At 41.3% G+C, this 21,375-nt stretch overlaps 2 protein-coding genes across 5 annotated transcripts in view; one reads left to right on the top strand and one right to left on the bottom strand.

Annotated features, from left to right (window-relative positions):
* Positions 1-21,375, top strand: part of Pde9 (phosphodiesterase 9) — a 398,535-nt gene that overhangs the window by 351,262 nt on the left and 25,898 nt on the right. The window lies entirely within an intron of this gene.
* On the bottom strand, positions 1,307-9,381 carry LOC135700634 (uncharacterized). Its single transcript, XM_065221195.1, has 2 exons — positions 9,077-9,381; positions 1,307-1,854 (listed from the first exon to the last, which is right to left on the bottom strand). Exons 1-2 carry the CDS (start codon positions 9,198-9,200, stop codon positions 1,343-1,345), a joined length of 636 nt encoding a protein of 211 aa, XP_065077267.1. The 5' UTR covers positions 9,201-9,381; the 3' UTR covers positions 1,307-1,342.

The raw sequence follows: 21,375 nt of genomic DNA, 5'->3' as shown, positions 1-21,375 counted from the left end.
TTATTTCTCATTAACTGGAGACAATGGCGAAGGCCTGTTTTACCCAATTCCTTTCCAATAACGAATGTCTCTGCAAACAGTTTGAATACCACATATTCTTGTTCTGCAATTATTAAACTTCTGTACTAGAAATATAACCTAAGCAATTGATTTTCAAATGCAGCAATTGAACTAGAAAGCTTATTTTCTTTTCATAGATTTTGCCTCGATGAATTCAAATATGTGCTCAGATTCTTTGGAATACGTACTGTTTTTGACATGCGATTTTGAATTTACTAAATAACGTATTTTCGTGGATTAGGATTCAGCGCTGCAAATGAAATTCATTGCAAATGGTTAAACGGCGCGAAAAAAGTTATAGTTTCACCAAATACCGTACAAAGCGGATACACTCGTTTCCAACCAATGTCAAATCGTCAAGCTACTTCGTCATCTTACACATCAACTATCGCAGATTGCACTCATGTTGGTCATTGATTGCTTTAAAAAAAGTCTCTCCTAAATGTTTTTTTCCCCGCGAGCATTGCAACGATATCAATCTCGTTATTTAATACTAACGAAGTACTTTCTCTCCAATTTGCTAGCATAATGATCTTCCATATCTCATCGCTATAATTATCCATGCCTGAGCCATCGGATCAGGAAGAATTTCACAACCGCAACGAACAAAAAAAAAAACTTGAACTGTGTTTACATTGATTTTTTGCCCTCGCTTCGCACCGGTAGCGAACCGTGAAAGCTCAATCGGTCTCGTGACTCGCAGAAATGTTGCCCAACTTGAATTTAAATTTTGACTTGGCTTATTTTTTATTGCGCCGTAAGTGATTCCACTGGGCATGGTTCCGCCTATTCACCAATTTCAAAAAACCTTACTGCTTCGTCATGCGCGCTTGCCAGAGTCACATTCGCTGATGAGTATCGGAAAGTAATTAACTTCACAACCATAATAGGCAGTCAATGTATGACATCTCGACGTTGGATATGCGATGAAAAAAACCCCCCCCCCCTTCCCGATCGATATTAGTTGCGCGGAACTTGGATTTTCCTTAGAGCTGATTCGTCACGCTGCTTAGAACTAAAGTCCCCGATAGCCCAAATGCGTGCAACAGACCGGCCTACACTGCGATAAATCCGACTTCATCTATCATCCGTTGGAAAACCGGTTTGGCAACGCACTTGTACCGCTCTGACTGGAGTGGAGAGGGAGCAAACAATTAAAATTGTTATGGGAAACGCTTCTGAATCGCTCAGCTTGATTTGCGGTGGAAATTAGGCATAACTACACTTTGCACCCATTTGATGATAATTTTTATATGTCGACAATGGATGATTTATTGTACTATTACACGAATGAACTTATCGCTACGGCAACGCTCATCAGCAGAGCGACCGTCGGTGCCAGTCCTCCACCCGCTACCGCCGCCCCGGTGATCGTATTCCCGTGCACCGTGCGCCACTTGCCATGCTTCAGTGCTGCCTCGTCCATAACGTTACACAACGGTCCCTCGCAGGTGGTGAACTCTTCCAACGTAACGGCGTCGCTGTCGCCAAAGGTGATCTCGAAAAACTCGAAATAGTGATCCCGGAGGGCGGTTTTGTTCAGGCCACACCCGGCCAACCGGTGGTAACGGGTGTCCCGGCCCAGCAGTCCCTCGATCCGGATCGAACTCTTCATACAGCTGGTCACATCCGGGTTCTCGCAGTACTCCATCTCGTCCAGATTCTGGCAGTCGGCCCAGGTGCGGAATTTGGCGACGCAGCTCCAGCATCGCATGCTGCTGTTGTTGTTGTTGTTGTTGTTGGTGTCGTCATCGAGGTTAACATCTTGCATTGTCTTTTCACTAGCCGTTGTGACTAAAAGGGAACATAAAAGGCATGAGATACGGTCGAGCGAAGGTAACGGTTTAGTCAGGGTTTTAGACTGGTTCATGGTTCATGGATTGGAATGTTTTGTTGATCGCAACATTTTTTGTCTTTTAACTTTCAAACTAAAATCAATCGAGAACTGCTCAATCATTTAGAATGATTAAACGTTATGATATTGATCCCCATTATTTTAAATTTAGAGCAGGGATCACCCATTTGAGTAGCTGGTGCTCTTAAATGCTGTTGTATTTTTGATGAATTTAATATGGACTGTTTCAATTTGAAACTTAAACAGAAACGCACCTGCTGCGTTGCAGTTTCATTATTCGAGCACAATTTTTTCCAAGATTTGTAACTGCTCGACTTCTCTATTTTATTTCTGAGCGGGTTCAAAACACGAATGGAACTCTGTTTCAAATTTCATTGGATGTATATAGATGTTTCTCGTAAATGATCAGAGAACTTCAGCAAATATATCATATTAACAATATGATCCATTCATGCCTTTTCCATAAATTGCAATGGCGACCCGAAAAATATTGCATCGCGCACCATCTGGCGTTGAAAAAGGTCAGCAACAATCATTCAAAGGAAGGGCGCTAATACAGCACTTATAACAAAAATTAAAATCAACCGATTTAATTAATTACATGTTTTATATTGTATGAAAATGTATGTGACGTGTTGGCATCGAATAAAATAATATGCTGAAATACAAACATTTAAAATTTTATACAAATTCTCATTTGGTTTAAGCTACACCGGGGCAAGTTGAAGCGCGCGGGAAATTGAAACAGTTAGTGTATCTTTTAGCGGAAATGAATATTCACTGTAATTAGTTTTTGAAAGGCTTTGTGTACTACCGCAAGCTACTAGATTAAAAATAAGCTGAGTGATTATTCACTTCCGGCAAGAGATACACCTACCATTTCAACTTCCCCACGCGTTTCAACTTGTGCCGGTGTACCTTACCCCACGTGAAGATAAACAATCACATTGGTAGCCTTTTTAGCCACAGAGGCGCTTTCATATCGAAAAATTCGGTTCCCCAGCCAGTGTTCGGAGAAACTGAAAAACTAAAATCTCATGCATGAGTTTATGCGCCTATGAGTTTTGCCTTCCAAAATTCAACGTCGCAAAATCACGGATGAGTTTTGATGTTCAAAAATTTATTTCTTTACACATTGGCGCCATTAATTTTTACTACTATTGTTTGTGCATCAGGGGTGCATCAGGGGTGCATACACGGCGAATGAGAACGACCCAAATTTGAGTTTCGTTCACTCATAATCGCCAAAAGTGCAGGTACTCAGCGATGAGTAAAATTTGTCTCATGGTTTCCTGTGGAAAACCTAAAAAATCTGCCGGAAAATGAGGAAATTGACGAAAAATTTATTCAGTCTCGGAGTAGTACCAATAGACTGAGTGAATCTAATCTTTGCTTTTCTCAAATTCGGGAATTTTTCCCTGGAAATACCTGGGAAAACATGAGGCAAATTTTCTCATCGCTGAGTTCTTGCACTTTTGGCGATTATGAGTGAACTAAACTCAAATTTGGGTCGTTCTCATTCGCCGTGTATAAGTGCGCTATCAATTGACGTTTCAGTGGTTTTTATGTGTTTCAAGCTGGAATGATTGTTCGGCGTTGTGAGTATGAGTGCGTAAATATGCATGAGAATCTCAAGCGTAAATTTTGTTTGCCGAATTTACACGCGAGTTTGTTCTCGCAAGGTGGTTCAATGAATGAGATTTGAGAATGATTTTCTGAACAGTGTCACCAGCTAAGCGAAATGGTGGATCACTAGGGAAGTCCCACTTTTAGAATGCCAATTTAATAAGCATTTAATTTAAATCAAATGCATTTAATTTCCCTCGTTTGCATCAACCATTTATTTAGTGGGATGTGAACATCAAAACAAAGCATGCACTTTTTCGGTGACACCTTTACATACACACATGCATCGAGGCGAAGATAAAAAAACACAACAGGAAAAGAAAACTCGGAGTAGAGAATTCACGAAAATCTCCCTGCAACCTTCTCCGGCAGCAAAGAAACTCTCCGACGAAATCGTGCAGAAGCTCCCTCCGGAATTTCCCCTGCCAACATCAAAATCACGCAAAACCTGTCAATTTTTGTTTAATTTGATCTTTTGTCTATTCGATCTTACAAACATTCGCCCTGATGTTCAAACGGCTTCATGGGCATTCAAGTTTTTGTTCCTTTAAGTTGCATTCAACCGTTATTTAATTTCTACCAGTGAATCGACTTTTCTTCCCATTTGCTTTTTTTGTATCTCTTTTAAGTTTCTGTTGAACTTTTGACGTAGGATTACGTCTATCGGAAACATATTGCGGGTACAATTTAAAAAAAAAACCTAAATCGACCGCGTTACGAAAAGTGGTCAGGTTTTGACCACTTATAACTCTGTCAATAGTGAATGGATTTTAATTCTAAACAACCAATCGATTGGAAATTTTTCTACGAATCTGCTGAAATGAATACCTTATCATTTTTCAATAAGTCGCTATTGAAAATTACACAAATGAAGAACTGTTGGAATAATGATTGAAATTATCACCGATTGACTGCAAAAAGCGCTTTCCCACAGATATCAAAATCGAATTCCATCCATTGACCTTGACAATTAACCAGAAACACTTTGAATTGAGGATAGGTTTTCTCCAGGACGCTAGAAACAAGCACAAAAATCTTGAATTTAGGAGAAATGGATGATATGTTGGCCTAAATGTCCCTAATTATGGCCCATACATAAATTCAGCAATCGACTAAATGTTCAATAGCGAATAGACATATCCATGAGTACCGTCCCAATGACGCGTTCATCTAGATAAAATTGATAAATAGCAGATTTTTAGCGATGGGCCCAATCTTAGATCCATAGGCCAACATTACATCTATTCCCCCTATATGAATGACAGCGAATATCTCACGATTGGAAATTTTTAGCAGGAAATTCCTCCAATCAATCTTCGCTTTTTTTTATAATCTATTGAATAAATCAAAAATTCCGTGCGATTTTCCATCAGAAGCAAGGCGTTTCCGTGATGAGGAGAAGTGGTTTCCCTAACACAGTCACCGAATATTGATACTGAGCACGTAATCCTACGTCAAATCTACGGTCGTGTTTTTGATACAACCTCTTACTTTTTTTCCATTCAACCTATTCCGGAGAACTTCGAGATTAGAACGTAATTGCTTTTGTAAACAAATACGTTAATTGCCTATTTCTCGCGAATAAAAACTCAATCTTGCGAACAAACTATACCAAATGATAGAGGAATCATTTATCTACCTGTTTGAGTAGGTAATTTTTTTTTTGGATTTAGTATAGATTCGCGAGAAATCGACGGTTAACGTGTTTGTTTACAAAAGTAATAACGCCCTAATCTCGAAGATCTCCAGTTATGTCCATATGACCTTTTATTTCTTCAAGTATCATTTGAGCGTTAGTTCATTTCACAATTCAGTTTCATTCTACCTTTTGTTCATTCGACCGTTCGTCTCTTGAACAGTTGTTTCGCTTTGAAATTTTATCCCTCAACCTTTCGTCCATAGAATTGTTTTCCATAGGCCATTTGTCATTCGATATTTTGATGTAAAATATAGATACAAATTTAGTTCCCTTCCACTTTTGAACGTAGATGGAATTTTCGTGCACTGCATACGATTATTACTTTGCATGATTGAATGCTCAATTGCTGAAAAATCGTTATATCAAGGCATATTGCAAGATTATTAGTTTTTGTCCTGCAGCATTTTACTCTGCTTAGAATCAATTGCAGAACAGATCTGACAAATTTTTAAGGTAGTCAAAAAGATCAGTGAAGTTCAACCATAAATGTGGCGGTGGCTCGAGAAATTCTGATCACGTCCAGCGTAGACGACACAACAGTCAATAGTCCAAGGGAATTCTTCAGAAAATTAAGCCACAAGATCCCCAGAACAAGTACTGAGTTATAGCTCAGTAGCACTCCTGTACCGTATGCGTGATAATGTTTGCACCATCGTACAAATAAGGTTCCCGTTTCACCTGTGCATACAATGCCTTGGTTTTCTTTGCATGCACGTAACCTATAGCTCATACCGTAGTAGGCTGTATATAAAAGAAAATGATTTACTTAGTTTGACAGGTGTACCATGACGAAGTGGCAGCGTATTCGTGATTTGTCCCACGCGCAAATGTCGCAAAAAGACATTTCAATCGCCATGGGAGTGTCCCGGTGGACCGTTAAAAGGGTTTTAGACCGAGAAGAGAAGGACAACTATCCGCGAAGGTGGCCACACACAGGTCGTCCGAGGTCAGCTCGGGTTCCGAGGGTTATCGCTGCTATCAAAAGGAAGATTCCCGTGAATTCAGTGCGTTCAATAAGGAAAATGACAAAGGAACACGGGATCAGTGACTTTACGGCACGGAAGATCGTAAAGGAAGTCGAGGGCACGAGAAAAACTCACATGATTACCAACCGCATCCGGGAGCTACGAGTCGAACGATGCGAGAAAATCTTGAACTTCCTGAGGCGAAAAAATCCGGTAATCCTGTTCACCGACGAGAGCATGTTTACCGTCGATCCCGTATCAAATTCCAGAACCGACCGGTATATAGTTATCTTCCGGTAAAAGACGTGGCCGACGAGCACAAGAACGTGTATCTGACCAAGCATCCTGCTAGCGTTATGGTATTTGGATTGGTGGTTTCCGATGGCAAAAAAATGGACCCGGTGTTTATTCCAGAAGGCGACAAGGTCAACACGGAGGTCTACATCGGGATTTTAAGTAAGTATGTTCTTCCGTGGATCAAAGAACATCTTCCGTTCTGGGCGTTGGGCCCTGATCGTTATCCGCTGGATTACTATATATGGCGCGTCATGAAGGCCAAGGCCTGTTCTAAACGCCACCCGAGTACAGAAAGCCTCAGACAAACATTGACCCGTACCTGGAGAGAAATGGATCCAGACTACATTATTAGAACCTGCCGTGCATTCCGGAACCGTGTAGAGGCTGTTATTGCAGCAAGTGGAAACTCGATCGATGATTAAAATAGTTTAAGACTCTGGGAAACATCTCCCTTTGAATAAATAAATAAACTCGAAAACGAAATTTTTGAGATTTTTTTAAATTTTGACATTGCTCAATGGTGCAAACATTATCACGCATACGGTAGAACTTTTGATATGCTCACAAGACGTCATTATTGACGTTTTTAGTATCATTTTGGTGGATCGATTTTTTTTTGTCATTAATAAACTTTTAAAGTATTAGGAATAATTTATAGATTTTTGGTGTTTTGAGAGTCATTTAGCTGGTTCTTGAACCCTCGATTTTCACGTAAACAGGTATCAAGTTAAACTTAACTATAATTTTAACTATAGCAACATTGGTGGGTCGCGAGCTTATATAATTTCTAAAAGTGGGTGACAATCAACGTAAGTTTGAGAATCACTGCTCTATAGTAAATTTTCAAATAAAAATCATCCTTCATTTGGATGACAGTCATGCTCATCATCTGCCGACGAATTCAACCGTAAGACAATCGAATGAATATTGTTAACAGGCCCGAACAATGCAATAATCATTAGAAGTTATGCGGATGTTTTCGATCAGTGTATACGCTGCAAAAGTGCATGTGAAGTTTCAAAGTGTGTTATACCTCGAGATTCTGACTATCTGGGAAGTTGCTGTCTTCCGAAAAGATTTTTTAGTATTCTGCTACAAGAGGGCGCTATGCAATTTCAAAATGTGCTACATCTCGTGATCATGACTAACTTTGTTGAAGACAGCAGTTTCCTAAAAAGTCAGGATCTTGATTGACAGCAAATACTGGAAGTTCACATGTACACTAGCGCTACGTAGAGGCAGAAATCTGAAGTAATCTATTCTCCTTTCGAAAATCTCTGGTTACTTGAATGAATGTTCCTAAGACAGAAATTTCCCAGGTGCTCAGAATCATGAGATATAGGACATTTTGCAAGATAATATGCACACAAGTGCCACGTAGGGAGTGAATTTTCAACTTGTTTGTCCACCATGTATAAGGCCTTGTTTGGTTGGAACAACTTTGCCGAAAACAGTAACTTTCCAGATTGTCAGGATCTCGAGGTATAGTACATTTTGAAATTTCACATGCACACTAACCTCACGTAGTGAAAGAATTCTGAACTAATCTTCTCACCACTCGAAAGAATTGGTTATCTGATCAAATTTGCCGAAGACAGCTTCGTTTTTAAATGACCGGAATCTTGAGATAAGCACATTTTTCTCGCCTGGGGAATCTCTAATGACGACAGTGTTTATGGCGATGGTCGGAGATAATCGATATTGCGTGTGTAACAAAAATGAAAATAGCATTATCTTCTCCGAATCGGTGATTTTCATTTCGTGATGACTACTGAAATTCAAAGAAATTTGCACAAGATTACAATTTATTGTCTTGCGGAATTTATTTAGAATCAATTTCAGGCCAGTTCAGACGAATCTTTAGGGCAGTCAAAAGGAAATTTGAACTTCAATAATAAATGTAGTGGTTTGTCCTTCATGTGGCAGCTCAAGAAGCTCTGATCTCTTCCAGCATTGACATGCACTAGACCATGAGAAATCTTCTGCAAATTAAGGTACAAGATCGAGAGCAAGTCCTGTAAATCTTAGAACAAATCCTGCATGCTCATGGGCAAATCCAGAGTATTTTAAAACGGTAGTCACTTCAGAACACTCCATAGATAAATAAGCAGTGATATTCCTCACGAATGTCCAGTATTTTACTGGACATTCTGTCCAAATATTTCCAGTTTATAATTGAAAACTCCCTACCTGTATCCCGCTTCTTTGACTTGGTTTCGCAAATATGTCACAAATGACCTCCCATGTGAAGTCCGCTGAGGGCTTTTTCAAAGTTCTCCCATCCGAACCACTGCGACTAATATATAACACTACATACTATCTGCTATTTGGCGATCCTAGATGAAACCTGCACTTGAAAAGTCTTATCATCATTAGAATCTTGTTTGCAACATCCCAGAAGATTTGATCACCATCACGATCACAGCACATTCCACATTCGTCGCCGTATTTCCTGCAACAACACAAACACGTTTTTTTTCTAGCTAAATCGCATTCAACGCATTCCAAACGCATGCCTGCCCTGCGCAGATTCTGAACCAGTCTAGCGCCTTATCCCCCGAAAATAAATCTCACCATCAAAGTCGACGTCGTCGTCGTCGAACTGTGCCGTGACCACCGCCGAAAATGACAATAATGCCAAACTGAGGCACCAGCAGCCGGCCGAGAGCCTCGCGACGGCACACAAACCGGTCCGCATGTTCGGTGGTGGGTTAACGTTGCTGTTGCGGTTGTTTCTGCTTCGCTGATCCGGTGATCTTGCCTTCACTGCCACTATACCTACTGGTTGTTGTTACTACGATGTATACCTAAGGCGCGCGCGGATTCCGTCGAGACACGACGATCATGAACTAAACGTGGCACCGGCTGGAACTTGACTGAGGCGGGGATGGCAAATTCCTCTCGACTTGCCCGTTGACTTGTTGCGTGAATCGCGATCGGTCGGTGCTGACGTCACCAGAAAGTGCCACCTTCAAGTGTGCTAAGTGTGCGGCCAGTGCCTAGTAGGTATGCACACAACAACAACGAGCGGTGAAGGTCTTCTGCTGGGGTTTCAAAATTTTGGGATCAAATGTCAACGATGAAGTACCTATAGTAGGAAGGTACCTTCCTTGTTTGGAAGAAGAATCTCCGTTTTGTTCGGAACAATCATCGCCCCGATTTGATTGAATTAATGTTGAGCATTGGAAATGGTTCTTCAGTCTCGAGCAAATCAAAATATCGTTATTTTATTGATAGTTTGAGCTTTCAATTGGAGTGGCTTCGTTTGGATTCAATCATTCTGACTAATCTGGAAATCCCGTCGTACTGCACCTTTCCGCGTGCTTGGTGACTTATCCGTGACGTAGAGCAAACAATGTGAGAGTTGCATGACGGATGTTAGGCTTCGCTGGAAACCCAATGGGAATTTATCTTAATCTGAGTGATGTGACAAGCATGTATACGCCGACAAACGTGTGAAAACTGTAAAATTGAAGCTTGGGAAAGGTGCTAATTCGCTAGTCAAACTGATGAACAATATTGACATTCGGTGTTTGAGATTTTTCGAAGAAGGTAAACACTTAAACAGTTTCGTTCTCTAATTGAGTGTGACCCTAGGGTACTTGATTTGGTGAAAAAGTTGATTGAAACCATATCTACCACACTCCACACAGTTTGATTCATAACACAGCTGCTTGTGTAAAAATGATAATCATTGATTTAGATTTGGAGGCCAGGCACAAGGTACGAATTTTAACCCGTTTCAATTCTGCCCGTAACTGAGTACCATAGAATTATTATTGACTCCCATGGCAAACTACTTTGGTTGTCTGAATGTCAGGATTAGTTCTTAATGTGAAGCTTACTACCACAGGCGAATAATTTACATTTTGATTTTTTTTTTAAATAAATAAATCATCATAGATCTTAGAAAATCTGTTTTTCCTGTGATTCTATTGTAAATTTTAAAGAGCTAAATATCTCGCTAATAAAGTTAAAAAAGACAGTTTTGTACAAACACATTTACTCGACATCATGACAACAAACCTTGCTATTTAATTGTTTAGCCAAATTTTAAAATGATGAAATAGAAAAAATGTTTTTACACGTAAATTTTCTTAAGAATCACAGGAAAAATACTGATTTTTTTAGATTATTGATTTCTGTTTTCTATTTTTGTTTTTAGAAATATCAAATCATTCCAAAAAGTATTTTCGTGCCGGTAAAATTCGCGCTAAAGTTGTTACTTTGAAAGTAATGTTACCCGTTTTATTGAGTTCTTTTTAAATTATTCTTCACGCTTGTTTACTTATCGTTTTCGTATGTTTTGCACGTACTAATGACAAAAACAAACATAATCGTTGCTGTATGGTGGCCATATTTGACGATCAACATTTGCAGAAACGGTGTAAATCAAAAATACAAAAAGATGACGCTTGAGTGACACATGGCATCGCATCGGAGGCAATTCTTAGATCTGGTCTGGTTAGTGAGTGAATCGCGTAGAATCGAAGAGCTACAACAAATTTCGATGAACATTTCATCAAAGCAGATAGGAGCTTTTGAGTTGTTCATCTAGAAATGTGAGGAAAAGGATGGATCTGGGAAATCTATCCACCTACGCACAGAATTGGAATGTCAAACGCTACCCCCTGGAATGGTAGTTAGGGGGGTCAAAAACACCCTGTCAAAATTTGAAGTCATTTGGTTCACGGGAACCCCTCGCTCAAAGGGCTTGAAGTTTGTATGGGAAAAATCGACAAAATATATGGGGGAAGTGGCCACTTTCCCCATTGAACCATTACAACACGGTTCAGACCATGCTGGACCAAGCACAGGTGGAGTACTTCTCCCACAACATTGGACTGTCAAGCCGCTCAAGGTGGTCCTACGAGGACTACCGTATGCGTGATAATGTTTGCACCATTGAGCAATAACAAAATTTAAAAAATTCTCAAAAATTTCGTTTTCGAGTTTTTTTTATTTATTTAAAGGGACGATGTTTCTCAGAGTCTTAAACTATGTTAATCATCGATCGAGTTTCCACTTGCTGCAATTACGGCCTCCACATGCTTCCGTAATGCACGGCAGGTTCTAATAATGTAGTCTGGATCCATTTCTCTCCAGGTGCGGGTCAATGTTTGTCTGAGGCTTGCTATACTCGGGTGGCGTTTAGAACAGCACACTTAGAAATAACTAATTTTACACGTGACGGAATCCATCTTCGATATAATAAATGAGACGTAAACAAACATGTCATGTAATATTAAGTGCTCCAAGACTGAAAAGTTCGTTGCTCGACGAAAAGATTAAGCTATATTTCGCGTCTGTTATGACTCGAATTTATGTCAAAATTTACGCTCGTATATGTCACTCTCAGAGCACCTAAATTTACATGATTTTTTTCTAAGTGTGAGGCCTTGGCCTTCATGACGCGCCATATTCAGTAATCCAGCGGATTAAGATCGGGGCTGGATGGCGGCCACATATCCTTCGCCCGGAACGGAAGATGTTCCTTCTGAGTGCGGTTCGAGGTGTGGCATCTTGTTGAAATACAACATTTGGCTTCGGACCGTACTGTTCTTTGATCCACGGAAGAACATACTTACTTAAAATTCCGATGTAGACCTCTGTAAGCGAGCATCCGTTCGCTTCAAGGAGACTGACGGACATCGAACAATTTTTCACCTTTTATTTGGATCGGTTGCTATGTTCGATTTTGGTTGCACTGGCAATAAACACAATGTTTAACGAAATCATGGCAACATTGGATGGAAAACGGAACAAGAGAGGAGAAAGCGCGCGGTGATTGCGCCGCCATAGTTTTTTCTTTCATTCGGAGTAGAGCTTTTGTGAAGCGACGATGCAAATTCGTACAAATGTAGTTGAGTACAATAAATAGTTTAAAAAGTGTATACTAAGACAAAATGTGATGTTTTAATAAATGAAGAATACAGTCCATTGAATTTAATCCCCAACGAGACCAGGAGAGCCAGAACATTGGTCCATCGGACCCGGATAAAATATGCAGTGAAAAAAAAATTGTGCCCAAGGAGCGCTGAATAATCGTCGTGTAATAAAGGGAACGGTGTGTGCGAACAATTCAAACAATAAAACTTACTAAAAATCAGAAGAAAGCATTTTGCATCATCAACGAGTCGATGGGTGCAAACTAAAAACAGTGGAATTCTGAGTGTGAAGTGAAAAGGAACGTGAATTGCGTGCTGCCATTTTGTTTGTTGATTCCAAGGTTGTGAACATTTCCAGAAGTAGTCCCGCTGCTTCCATCCAGGCAGATAGTAGTCCCGCTACTGATCTGTCGATTCCATGTGGCGCATTTTACTAGGTCATCCGGACACTGTTCACGAAGAAGAAACCGAAGAAGAAGAAATCAAAGAAGAAAAGAAAACCCCCATGACCACACCGAAGAAAACAAAGAAGGAAAAGATGGCGGAATTGAAGTCGTTGATTTCTAAACGCGGAGAAGTGAAGAGCAAGTTGTCGAGGATCCATGCCGTGGTTCAGGCAGCGCAAGCAGAGCCTCTAGCTATGTCCATGCCCCAAGTTCGTGTCCACTCAAGGAATGTGGATAAATATTATGGTGAGTACAACGAAGTACATGACATAATAATGCAAACTATTCCGGAAAACCAGAGGGAAAACCATGAAGGCAAGCTCATCGAGTTCGAGGAGCTCAATAACGAGGTGCAAGTTTTCATTGAGACGCTTATGGAAGCTCACGCTCAGAACCCCAATCGGAATCGAGCCGTTCTTCCCGCTGGAGTGCAGCAAAACGATCAACCGTAAGTTGTCATCCACCAGCAAGCTCTTAGTGCCCCATTGCCAACATTCGATGGGCGGTACGAAAATTGGCCAAAATTCAAGTCGATGTTCCAGGACTTGATGAGGAATTCTCCAGATTCGGATGCAGTGAAACTTTTTCATCTGGACAAGTCGCTGGTAGGAAGTGCAGCAGGAATCATTGTCGCTAAAACAATCCAAGATAACAATTATCGGCTTGTTGATATGGCAGAAATTGGAACAACGCTATGAAAATAAGAGGTTGATTTTCGACGTTCACGTACAAAATAACATGCAGCTGAAGAAGATGGCAAAAAGTCCTCTAAGGAGCTGCGTAGCCTTATCGATGAATGCTCAAGACATGTGGAAAACCTGAAGTTCCACGAACAGCACCTGTTAGGAGATTATCATCGTCCATATTCTATCAGGTGCCCTCGATCAAGAAACAAGGGAGTTTTGCGACGGTACGATCGACCACGGAGACCTCCCGACGTATGCGGAATCTATGGAATTCCTTAGAAAGCGGTGTCTCGTACTGGAGCGGTGTGAGTCGACCGCACCATCGGTGCCTTTTATCAAGTAAGCAGCTACCAAGGCAAATCATCGAAAATATCTGCTGCAGCCACAGTGTCTAGCGAGATCGTCTGTGAGCTGTGCGGTGGAGACCATCCGAATTTCAAATGCAGCACATTTCGCAGCCTGAGTGTTGCGCAACGATTGGTTAGAGTGAAGGAAGCCAGGGTTTGTTTCAACTGTCTGCGTAAGGGCCATATGGGCAGGTCATGTTCGGCCCAGAGAACGTGTTCAAAGTGTAACCAGAAGCACCACAGCATGCTTCACCAGGAACAGCCATAAGCGCAAGTACCACAGAAGCCCAAGGACAATCCAGAGGAGCTACCTGCAGCAAACACGGATGTTACTGGCAGGATCTATCCAGATCCACAGGAAGGTAGAAGTAGTGTTTCGGTAACAACGTCATGTCTCGGTGGCGGGTTGTCACAATCGGCCAAACAGGTAATGCTTCAGACAGCAGTTATCGATGTGGAGGATGTACACGGTCGGCTTCATCCTTGCCGTACGCTGTTGGACTCGAGTTCACAGGCGCATATCTTGTCGGAATCGATGGCACAACTTTTCGGTTTACCGACCCTGAAATGCAACATTACAGTAGTAGGAGCAAACGCAGCGAAGACTCAAGCAAAGAAAGGATTGAACCTGAATTTCTCGTCGAGGTACTGCTCGCTTCAAGGCAACATCACATGCTTGATTTCGGAAAGACCGACTGGGAATGTACCGTCGGTAGCGATTGATGTATATTCGTGGAACCAAGTAACAAGGGTTGCAGCTTGGGGGTCCAGAGTTTTAAAAAGCCACACGAAATCGATTCGGTGCTTGCTTCTAATTACGTCTGGGATTTGCTTCGAACCAAGAAGGTGGTCCTGTCCAATGGTACAACGTTTCTACGAGAAACAAATCTAGACTGGATCGTCACTGGCACATACGATCCGTACCAACAGGTGAGTGGCTCTATTTTGATCGCAAATGTTGCATGGCAAGATCCACAAGCTGAGAAATTGGAAAAAAAAATTTGGTCCATCGAGGAGGTGACTGAGTCTTTACCTTTCAACACTGAAGAGCAAGAAGTTGAGCAACATTTCCTGGAAATCTATCGGCGGGACGAATCTGGTCGCTTCGTGGTCCAGATGCCGCTTCGGGAAACTGTCGCAGAACTTGATGACAACAGAAATCTAGCGCTGAAGCGTTTCTACGCACTTGAGCGGAAATTATCCCGGAATCCAGAACTGAGAAGTCAGTATTGTGAGTTCATGCGAGAATACGAATCACTTGGGCACTGTAATGAGATCAGAGAAGAAGACGACGTATCTGGATTACCACGATACTACATACCGCACCATGCAGTGTTTAAATTGGCGAATTCTTCAACCAAACTAAGGGTGGTATTCGACGCTAGAGCAAAATCTTCGAAGTACTCCCTGAACGATGTGATGAACACTGAACCAACCGTCCAGAACGCTATATTTTCCGTGGATCTACGTTTCCGGCGCCATACGTTTGGATTTTTCGGCGACGTAAGCAAAATGTTCCGGCAGGTCGGTCTCGATAGAATTCACACCCGATTCTTGAGGATTTTCTGGAGGGAGGACCCTTCAAAGCCGCTGAGAGTTTTGGAACTGATAACAGTGACATACGGAACGGCTACAGCACCATTTCTTGCAATCAGAAGCTCGGTGCAGTTAGCAGTTGAAGAACCACATCGATACCCAGTTGCGTCCAAGATGGTGAAAGAAGATGTGTACGTGGATGATATGCTATCTGGAGCAAACACAGAAGAAGAAGCTGCTCAACGCTTGTTGGAAGTGAACTAGTTGCTGTCTGCTGGAGGATTTCCAATTCGCAAGTGGAGTTCCAATTCAACAGTAGTGCTTCAAAGTGTGCCTGAAGAAGAACTTGAAAAATTAGTGAAGATTGGTGAAAACGGTATGAAGGAAGGAATCAAGGCACTGGGAATACTTTGGGATACGAAGAATGATCAGTTCACGTACGAAAATTGGCCAGAAGAGGCCACCAACCGATCGCTAACGAAGCGGTACGTCCGTGCTGAAATTTCGAAGTTGGGACTTTTTTTTTTTTTATATCTTTATTAAGGAGACTTTCAGCCCTGGGCTGGTTCGTCTCCTAAGCTGTTAAGACTTGTCTCACCGGTGATAGTTTGTGCCAAGATCATAATGCAAAAACTCTGGTCCTCCAAGATGAACTGGAGGAAGACATTCTGGTAGAGTGGGTCAATTTTCGAAATTCACTAACAAGGGATGGTCCATTAATTATGTCACGTAAATTTGGCCCATTTTCAACCCCGCTCCCCCCTTTGTCACATTTTTTGTATGAACTTAAATTATTTTTTGTATGGCTCGTAACAGTTTTCAAAACCCCGCCTCCCCCCTAAATGTGTGACATAATAATGGACAACCCCCAACGCTGAATCAGATTCAAGTGCCAAGATGTATTATGATGTCTGGTGCCATTCGGTACGAGATTCACGGGTTCGCGGATGCTTCGATAGTAGCGTATGGAGCCTGCATATATATGCGAAGTGTGTTGGCTGACGGAAGTGCGGAGCTGCGCCTTATGTGTGCTAAGTCAAGAGTGGCACCGTTGAAGGCGATTACAATCCCAAGACTGGAGCTGCTTGCTGCTTTGCTTTTAGCTCGGCTCATGGTAAAGGTGATTGAAGTGATGGAAATTGATTACTCGGAGGTCACGTTGTGGTCTGATAGTCAGATTACATTGGCCTGGTTGAAGAAACCACTCGGAACTATGGAAACTTTCGTCCGAAACCGCGTGGCAGAGATCAACAGGCTCACCAATCGTTACAAGTGGAAGTACGTGAACACAAAACACAATCCTGCTGACGTGGTGTCCCGAGGTCAGGCTCCAGCCATGTTATGTAACAACAACCTCTGGTGGAGTGGACCTGAGTTCCTGAGGGAAGAGGAATACTGTCAAGAGAGTCCAGAGCTGAAGGTGACAGCCATTGTTGCGGAAAAAATCGAGGCTCTGTCAGTCTTTGCAAAGTGTTGATCTTGTCGCCTTCTGGAATGAACATCGGGTCCATTTTTTTGCCATCGGAAGCCACCAATCCAAACAGCATAAAGCTAGCAGGATGCTTGGTCAGATACACGTTCTTGTGCTCGTTGCCGGAAGAGAACTAATATACCGGTCGGTTTTGGAATTTGATACGGAATCGACGGTAAACATGCTCTCGTCGGTGAACAGGATTACCGGATTTTTTGGCTTTAGGAAGTTCAAGATTTTCTTGCATCGTTCGACTCGTAGCTCCCGGATGCGGTTGGTAATCATGTGAGTTTTTTTTTCGTGCCCTCGACTTCGCCCCGCAATCTTCCTTTAAGATCTTCCGTGCCGTAAAGTCACTGATCCCGTGTTCCTTTGCCATTTTCCTTATTGAACGCAGTGGATTCACCCGAATCTTCCTTTTGATAGCAGCGATAACCCTCGGAACCCGAACTGACCTCGGACGACCTGTGGCCACCTTCGCGGATAGTTGTCCTTTCTTTTCTCGGTCTAAAACCCTTTTGACGGTCCACCGTGACACTCCCACGGCGATTGAAATGTCTTTTTGCGACATTTGCGCGTGGGACAAATCACGAATACGCTGCCACTTCGTCATGGTGCAACTGTCAAACTAAGAAATCATTTTCTTTTATACACAGCCTACTACGGTATGAGCTATAGGTTACGTGCATGCAAAGAAAACCAAGGCATTGTATGCACAGGTGGAACGAGAACCTTATTTGTACGATGGTGCAAACATTATCACGCATACGGTCCTGTTCAACATCATTTTGAAGTGGGAGCGGTACAAGCCAGTTAGCCGCGAAGTCACGCAATGCTCGAACTGCCTGCTGTTCGGGCATGGAACGAAGAATTGCCAAATGTCCAGCCGCTGCACCAATTGTGGGAAGCAACACTAAACCGACGCACTATGGGCAAAAATGGGTCCAAAATTACCCAAAATTCAATATCTCAACAGCACGCTGAATTCCGGCCATGAAAAACGACTTTTCCGAAGGAAAATCGTTCGGAGAATCGATTGCACGTGGTCCCATAGACCGGAGAGCCTTTTAGGTATGTGTTGTGGACCATTTTACCCCATTTTCCCCTACTTTTTGGAGGAAATGTTTTTTCACAGCTCTATTTTCGTAAAACATAAGCACTTTATGCATGGTTTTAGAATACTATGTCTTTAAACAACAGTTCATGATATAAAGTGTACCCCGTTTTCCCCTAATATCTGATGAACTGTTGTTTAAAGACATAGCATAAAGTGCTTATGTTTTACGAAAAATAGAGCTGTGAAAAAACATTTCCTCAAAAAAGTAGGGGAAAATGGGGCAAAATGGTCAAAAATACATACTTGCAAGGCTCTCCGGTCTATGGGACCACGTGCAATCGATTTCCCGGACGATTTCCCTTCGGAAAAGTCGTTTTTCATGGCCGGAATTCAGCGTGCTGTTGAGATATTGAATTTTGGGTAATTTTGGACCCATTTTTGCCCATGTTATAAAACATGTACCGTTTGTAGTTAAAATAACAAAACATATAACAAGAAATCTTCTACGTACTATCAAGAATATAACAAGTATTGTTAGGGTTATATCATATTTTTAACAAACCTTGTTACAAAATAACCCATTAGGGTAAAAACTAAAAAGGGTATGAACTGGACTTTTCAACACGGTTTTTGGGTAACACATTTTTTGAGTGTTTTCTATTTTTAGATTGTTGTTAAAATATTTAAAAAATCATCTGCTCTCCCCCCCCCCTCAACACAGTACCCTCCTCTCTTAGCCTGCTTTACAAACACAAAAAGCGTCTATATAGCTGCCTCAGGGATTCGAACCCAGACGCTTAACAATCTTGGCTTGTGGGAAATCTGGTGCGTCAACCATCTAGTCTAAATCAACTGTTGACGAAAGAGTAGATGCAAGCTAACCTTTTGTGTATGCCAGCCAGAGCCTTCTTAGCTCGCTGGCGCCGGCAACTGAGTTAAAAATAAATCGTGTGTTCCCAACACCTCTCACTCTCTGCACTCTTGCTGCACTGACGTAACCGGCTAAATATATTTGTAACAAAGTTTGTTATAATTCTCAAATATTGCCGTTTACATTGCACTCGCTGATAAGAAATTTTATTTTTTTCTGATTATAAGGTAGCATAAGCATTATGCTAAGTATTAAGTAGCAACTTAGCTATATGAAAGTAATTAATTTAAGTATATGTAACAAAACAAAAATAAGATGAAAGCGATTCATTGATTGCATATGCACTATTTGAATTCTAATACAGTGTTAGTTGCACATTTTGTTTGGTTATGCGTTGAGATCTGTCTCCCACACCATTGCAAATTAAAGATATATTCTAGGTTAGTTTTGATTGCTAACGTTCGACGGTTAGTGTTGCAATTTTCCATTGATCATTTTAATTTGTTTATCATCAAAAACATATTGTCTTTCACAAATTGCAAAATATTTATTTGAAAAGGTGCACGCCAAAATTCAAAGAACCCAACTGAACTGATAATTTATGTTTTTGGATTCCGTTCATGAGCGAATATATCATTGGTTCACACTATTATTACGCAATCGCTCCTAGATAGTTAAAATCTAGGTAAGCCTTTTGATCAGAAGCGTCTTGCAGTGACAATTTCAATTTTGTAATGCTAGTTGTGCATTCTTAATCACCAACGTAACATTTTCAGGTATTACGGAATCAATATATAGTAGCCTAGTCGCTTTGGGCTAGGTAGTTTGATTCGACTTGCGAAATGAGGCCGCTGGATTTCCGAGTTAGGGAGAATCAAGTTAAGGAGAGATCGAGTAAGGGAGAGTTGACTGTAATAATTTATTATATTTTAGCATCCCAATCAGAAGAGAATGCTGTAAAAAAAGGAGAAAAAGCACTAGCTTTGGCCTATGGATCTATGGATCGTTCTTAAATTTTTCGTAGAACAATGACAATACATATGAATATGGTTGATTTTTAGTTTATCATTATCAAAAAATTAAAGGGTTGTGCCTACTCAAAATTGATGTTTTTCATGCATTTTTGACTATTATACTTTATCTTAAAATTTTCAAGTATTTCAATGTTTCGGTTATGGTTGACTCAAAACAATTTACACATTTTTCTTGACAAATATCCATGTGAAATTCCACATGATTTTCATTTGACCACACATAAACAGAATCGACTCAGAAGTACACATGAAATTTATACGCAAATAAATAGTATGTGTGGTCACGCATGGTTTATATATTGAAAGGGGGAGGGGGTTTACATCATTACTTTTCCTCATTGTGGTCACGCCGTGATCCACTTTTAGCCGCTGATTTGGTCCTGCTTACTGCAGGACATGGGTTTTACATGCACGTTTTTTTCAAGTCTCATTCCTCATTGTGGTGGACACGCCGTGATCCACCTTTAGCCGCTGACCTAGTCCTGCTTGATGCATGACCTAGTACCACGCCGTCCGAAGCGGTAATGAGCAGAGGCATTGCCATTTAAATGATCTTTATTTCTTGTGATTGTGTGGTTTACATGTATGAATTTTTTAAGTGACACAGATGCGTCTTTTCAACTTTAGTACATTTGAGATTTTAATTATTATTTACAGTTCCTAGTCCTATCAGGCCTATTTTAAAGTATGACCACCTTGGTGGGATTGGTTTGATTTGAATTGGAAAAAAAAGGAAACTACTTATAACTACTATTTACAACTACAACTAACCTACAACTACTATGTACACTTAACCTACTATATACAAATTGCTTATCAAATCATGTTCTGATAAATTACATTTTTGTGCAAATTTAGTCTTAATTTCGTTAATTTTTGAATCTATTTTGGCAATGTCTGCCTCTTCATGTAAATTTGTTATTCTAGTGTCGAAAGGACGATCAAGTGCCATCCTCAGCACTCTATTCTGAGCTACCTGAATTTTGTTCCTGTGAGTCTGTGCACATGATTCCCACACCGGAGCTGCGTAGAGGTGCTATGATTTGTTTGTAGACGGCCAGTTTGTTCACCCTTGAGAGGCGGGATCTGCGGCAAATCAGCGGATACAGACACCTAACCAAGGCGGAACACTTGATTACGGTTTTCTCCACATGCGAGCGGAATAGAAGCTTTTCGTCAAACAACATCCCGAGATAGGTTACTTCGGCGGACCACTCAACCCTTGTGCCATCCATGATTACAGTTCAAGAGGGAGCCGGTTTAAGTTTGGGTGATTGCCGATGGAGGAACATTATTGTTTGTGTTTTGAAATCATTGATTTTGATTTTCCACGTGATGTCATAATCAGCAAAGGCGTTGAGGTTTGTTCGTTATTTCGCGAGGCATCCTTCCTTTGACGGCTATTGCGGTATCATCTGCGAACAGGAAAAACACGCAACCATCTCCAAGGGGAGGAATGTCGGAAGTGTAAATGCTGTAAAGCAAGGGGCCCAGCAGGCTGCCCTGCGGGACTCCTGCTGGGATGGAAAACGTGTTT

The sequence above is a fragment of the Ochlerotatus camptorhynchus genome, unplaced genomic scaffold (assembly GCF_037179485.1).
Source record: "Ochlerotatus camptorhynchus isolate MF236.1 unplaced genomic scaffold, CSIRO-AGI_Acam_v1.1 ptg000140l, whole genome shotgun sequence".
Taxonomy (NCBI): domain Eukaryota; kingdom Metazoa; phylum Arthropoda; class Insecta; order Diptera; family Culicidae; genus Ochlerotatus; species Ochlerotatus camptorhynchus.
The sequence above is the reverse complement of the archived record's forward strand: the minus strand, read 5'-3'. Positions and strand labels throughout refer to the sequence as shown.

Coding starts and splice junctions, on each gene's coding strand:
- LOC135700634 (XM_065221195.1), bottom strand. CDS start 9,200: ATGCGGACCGGTTTGTGTGCCGTCGCGAGGCTCTCGGCCGGCTGCTGG. Junction 1,855..9,076: donor CGACGACGTCGACTTTGATG/GTGAGATTTATT, acceptor GTTCCCTTTTAG/TCACAACGGCTAGTGAAAAG.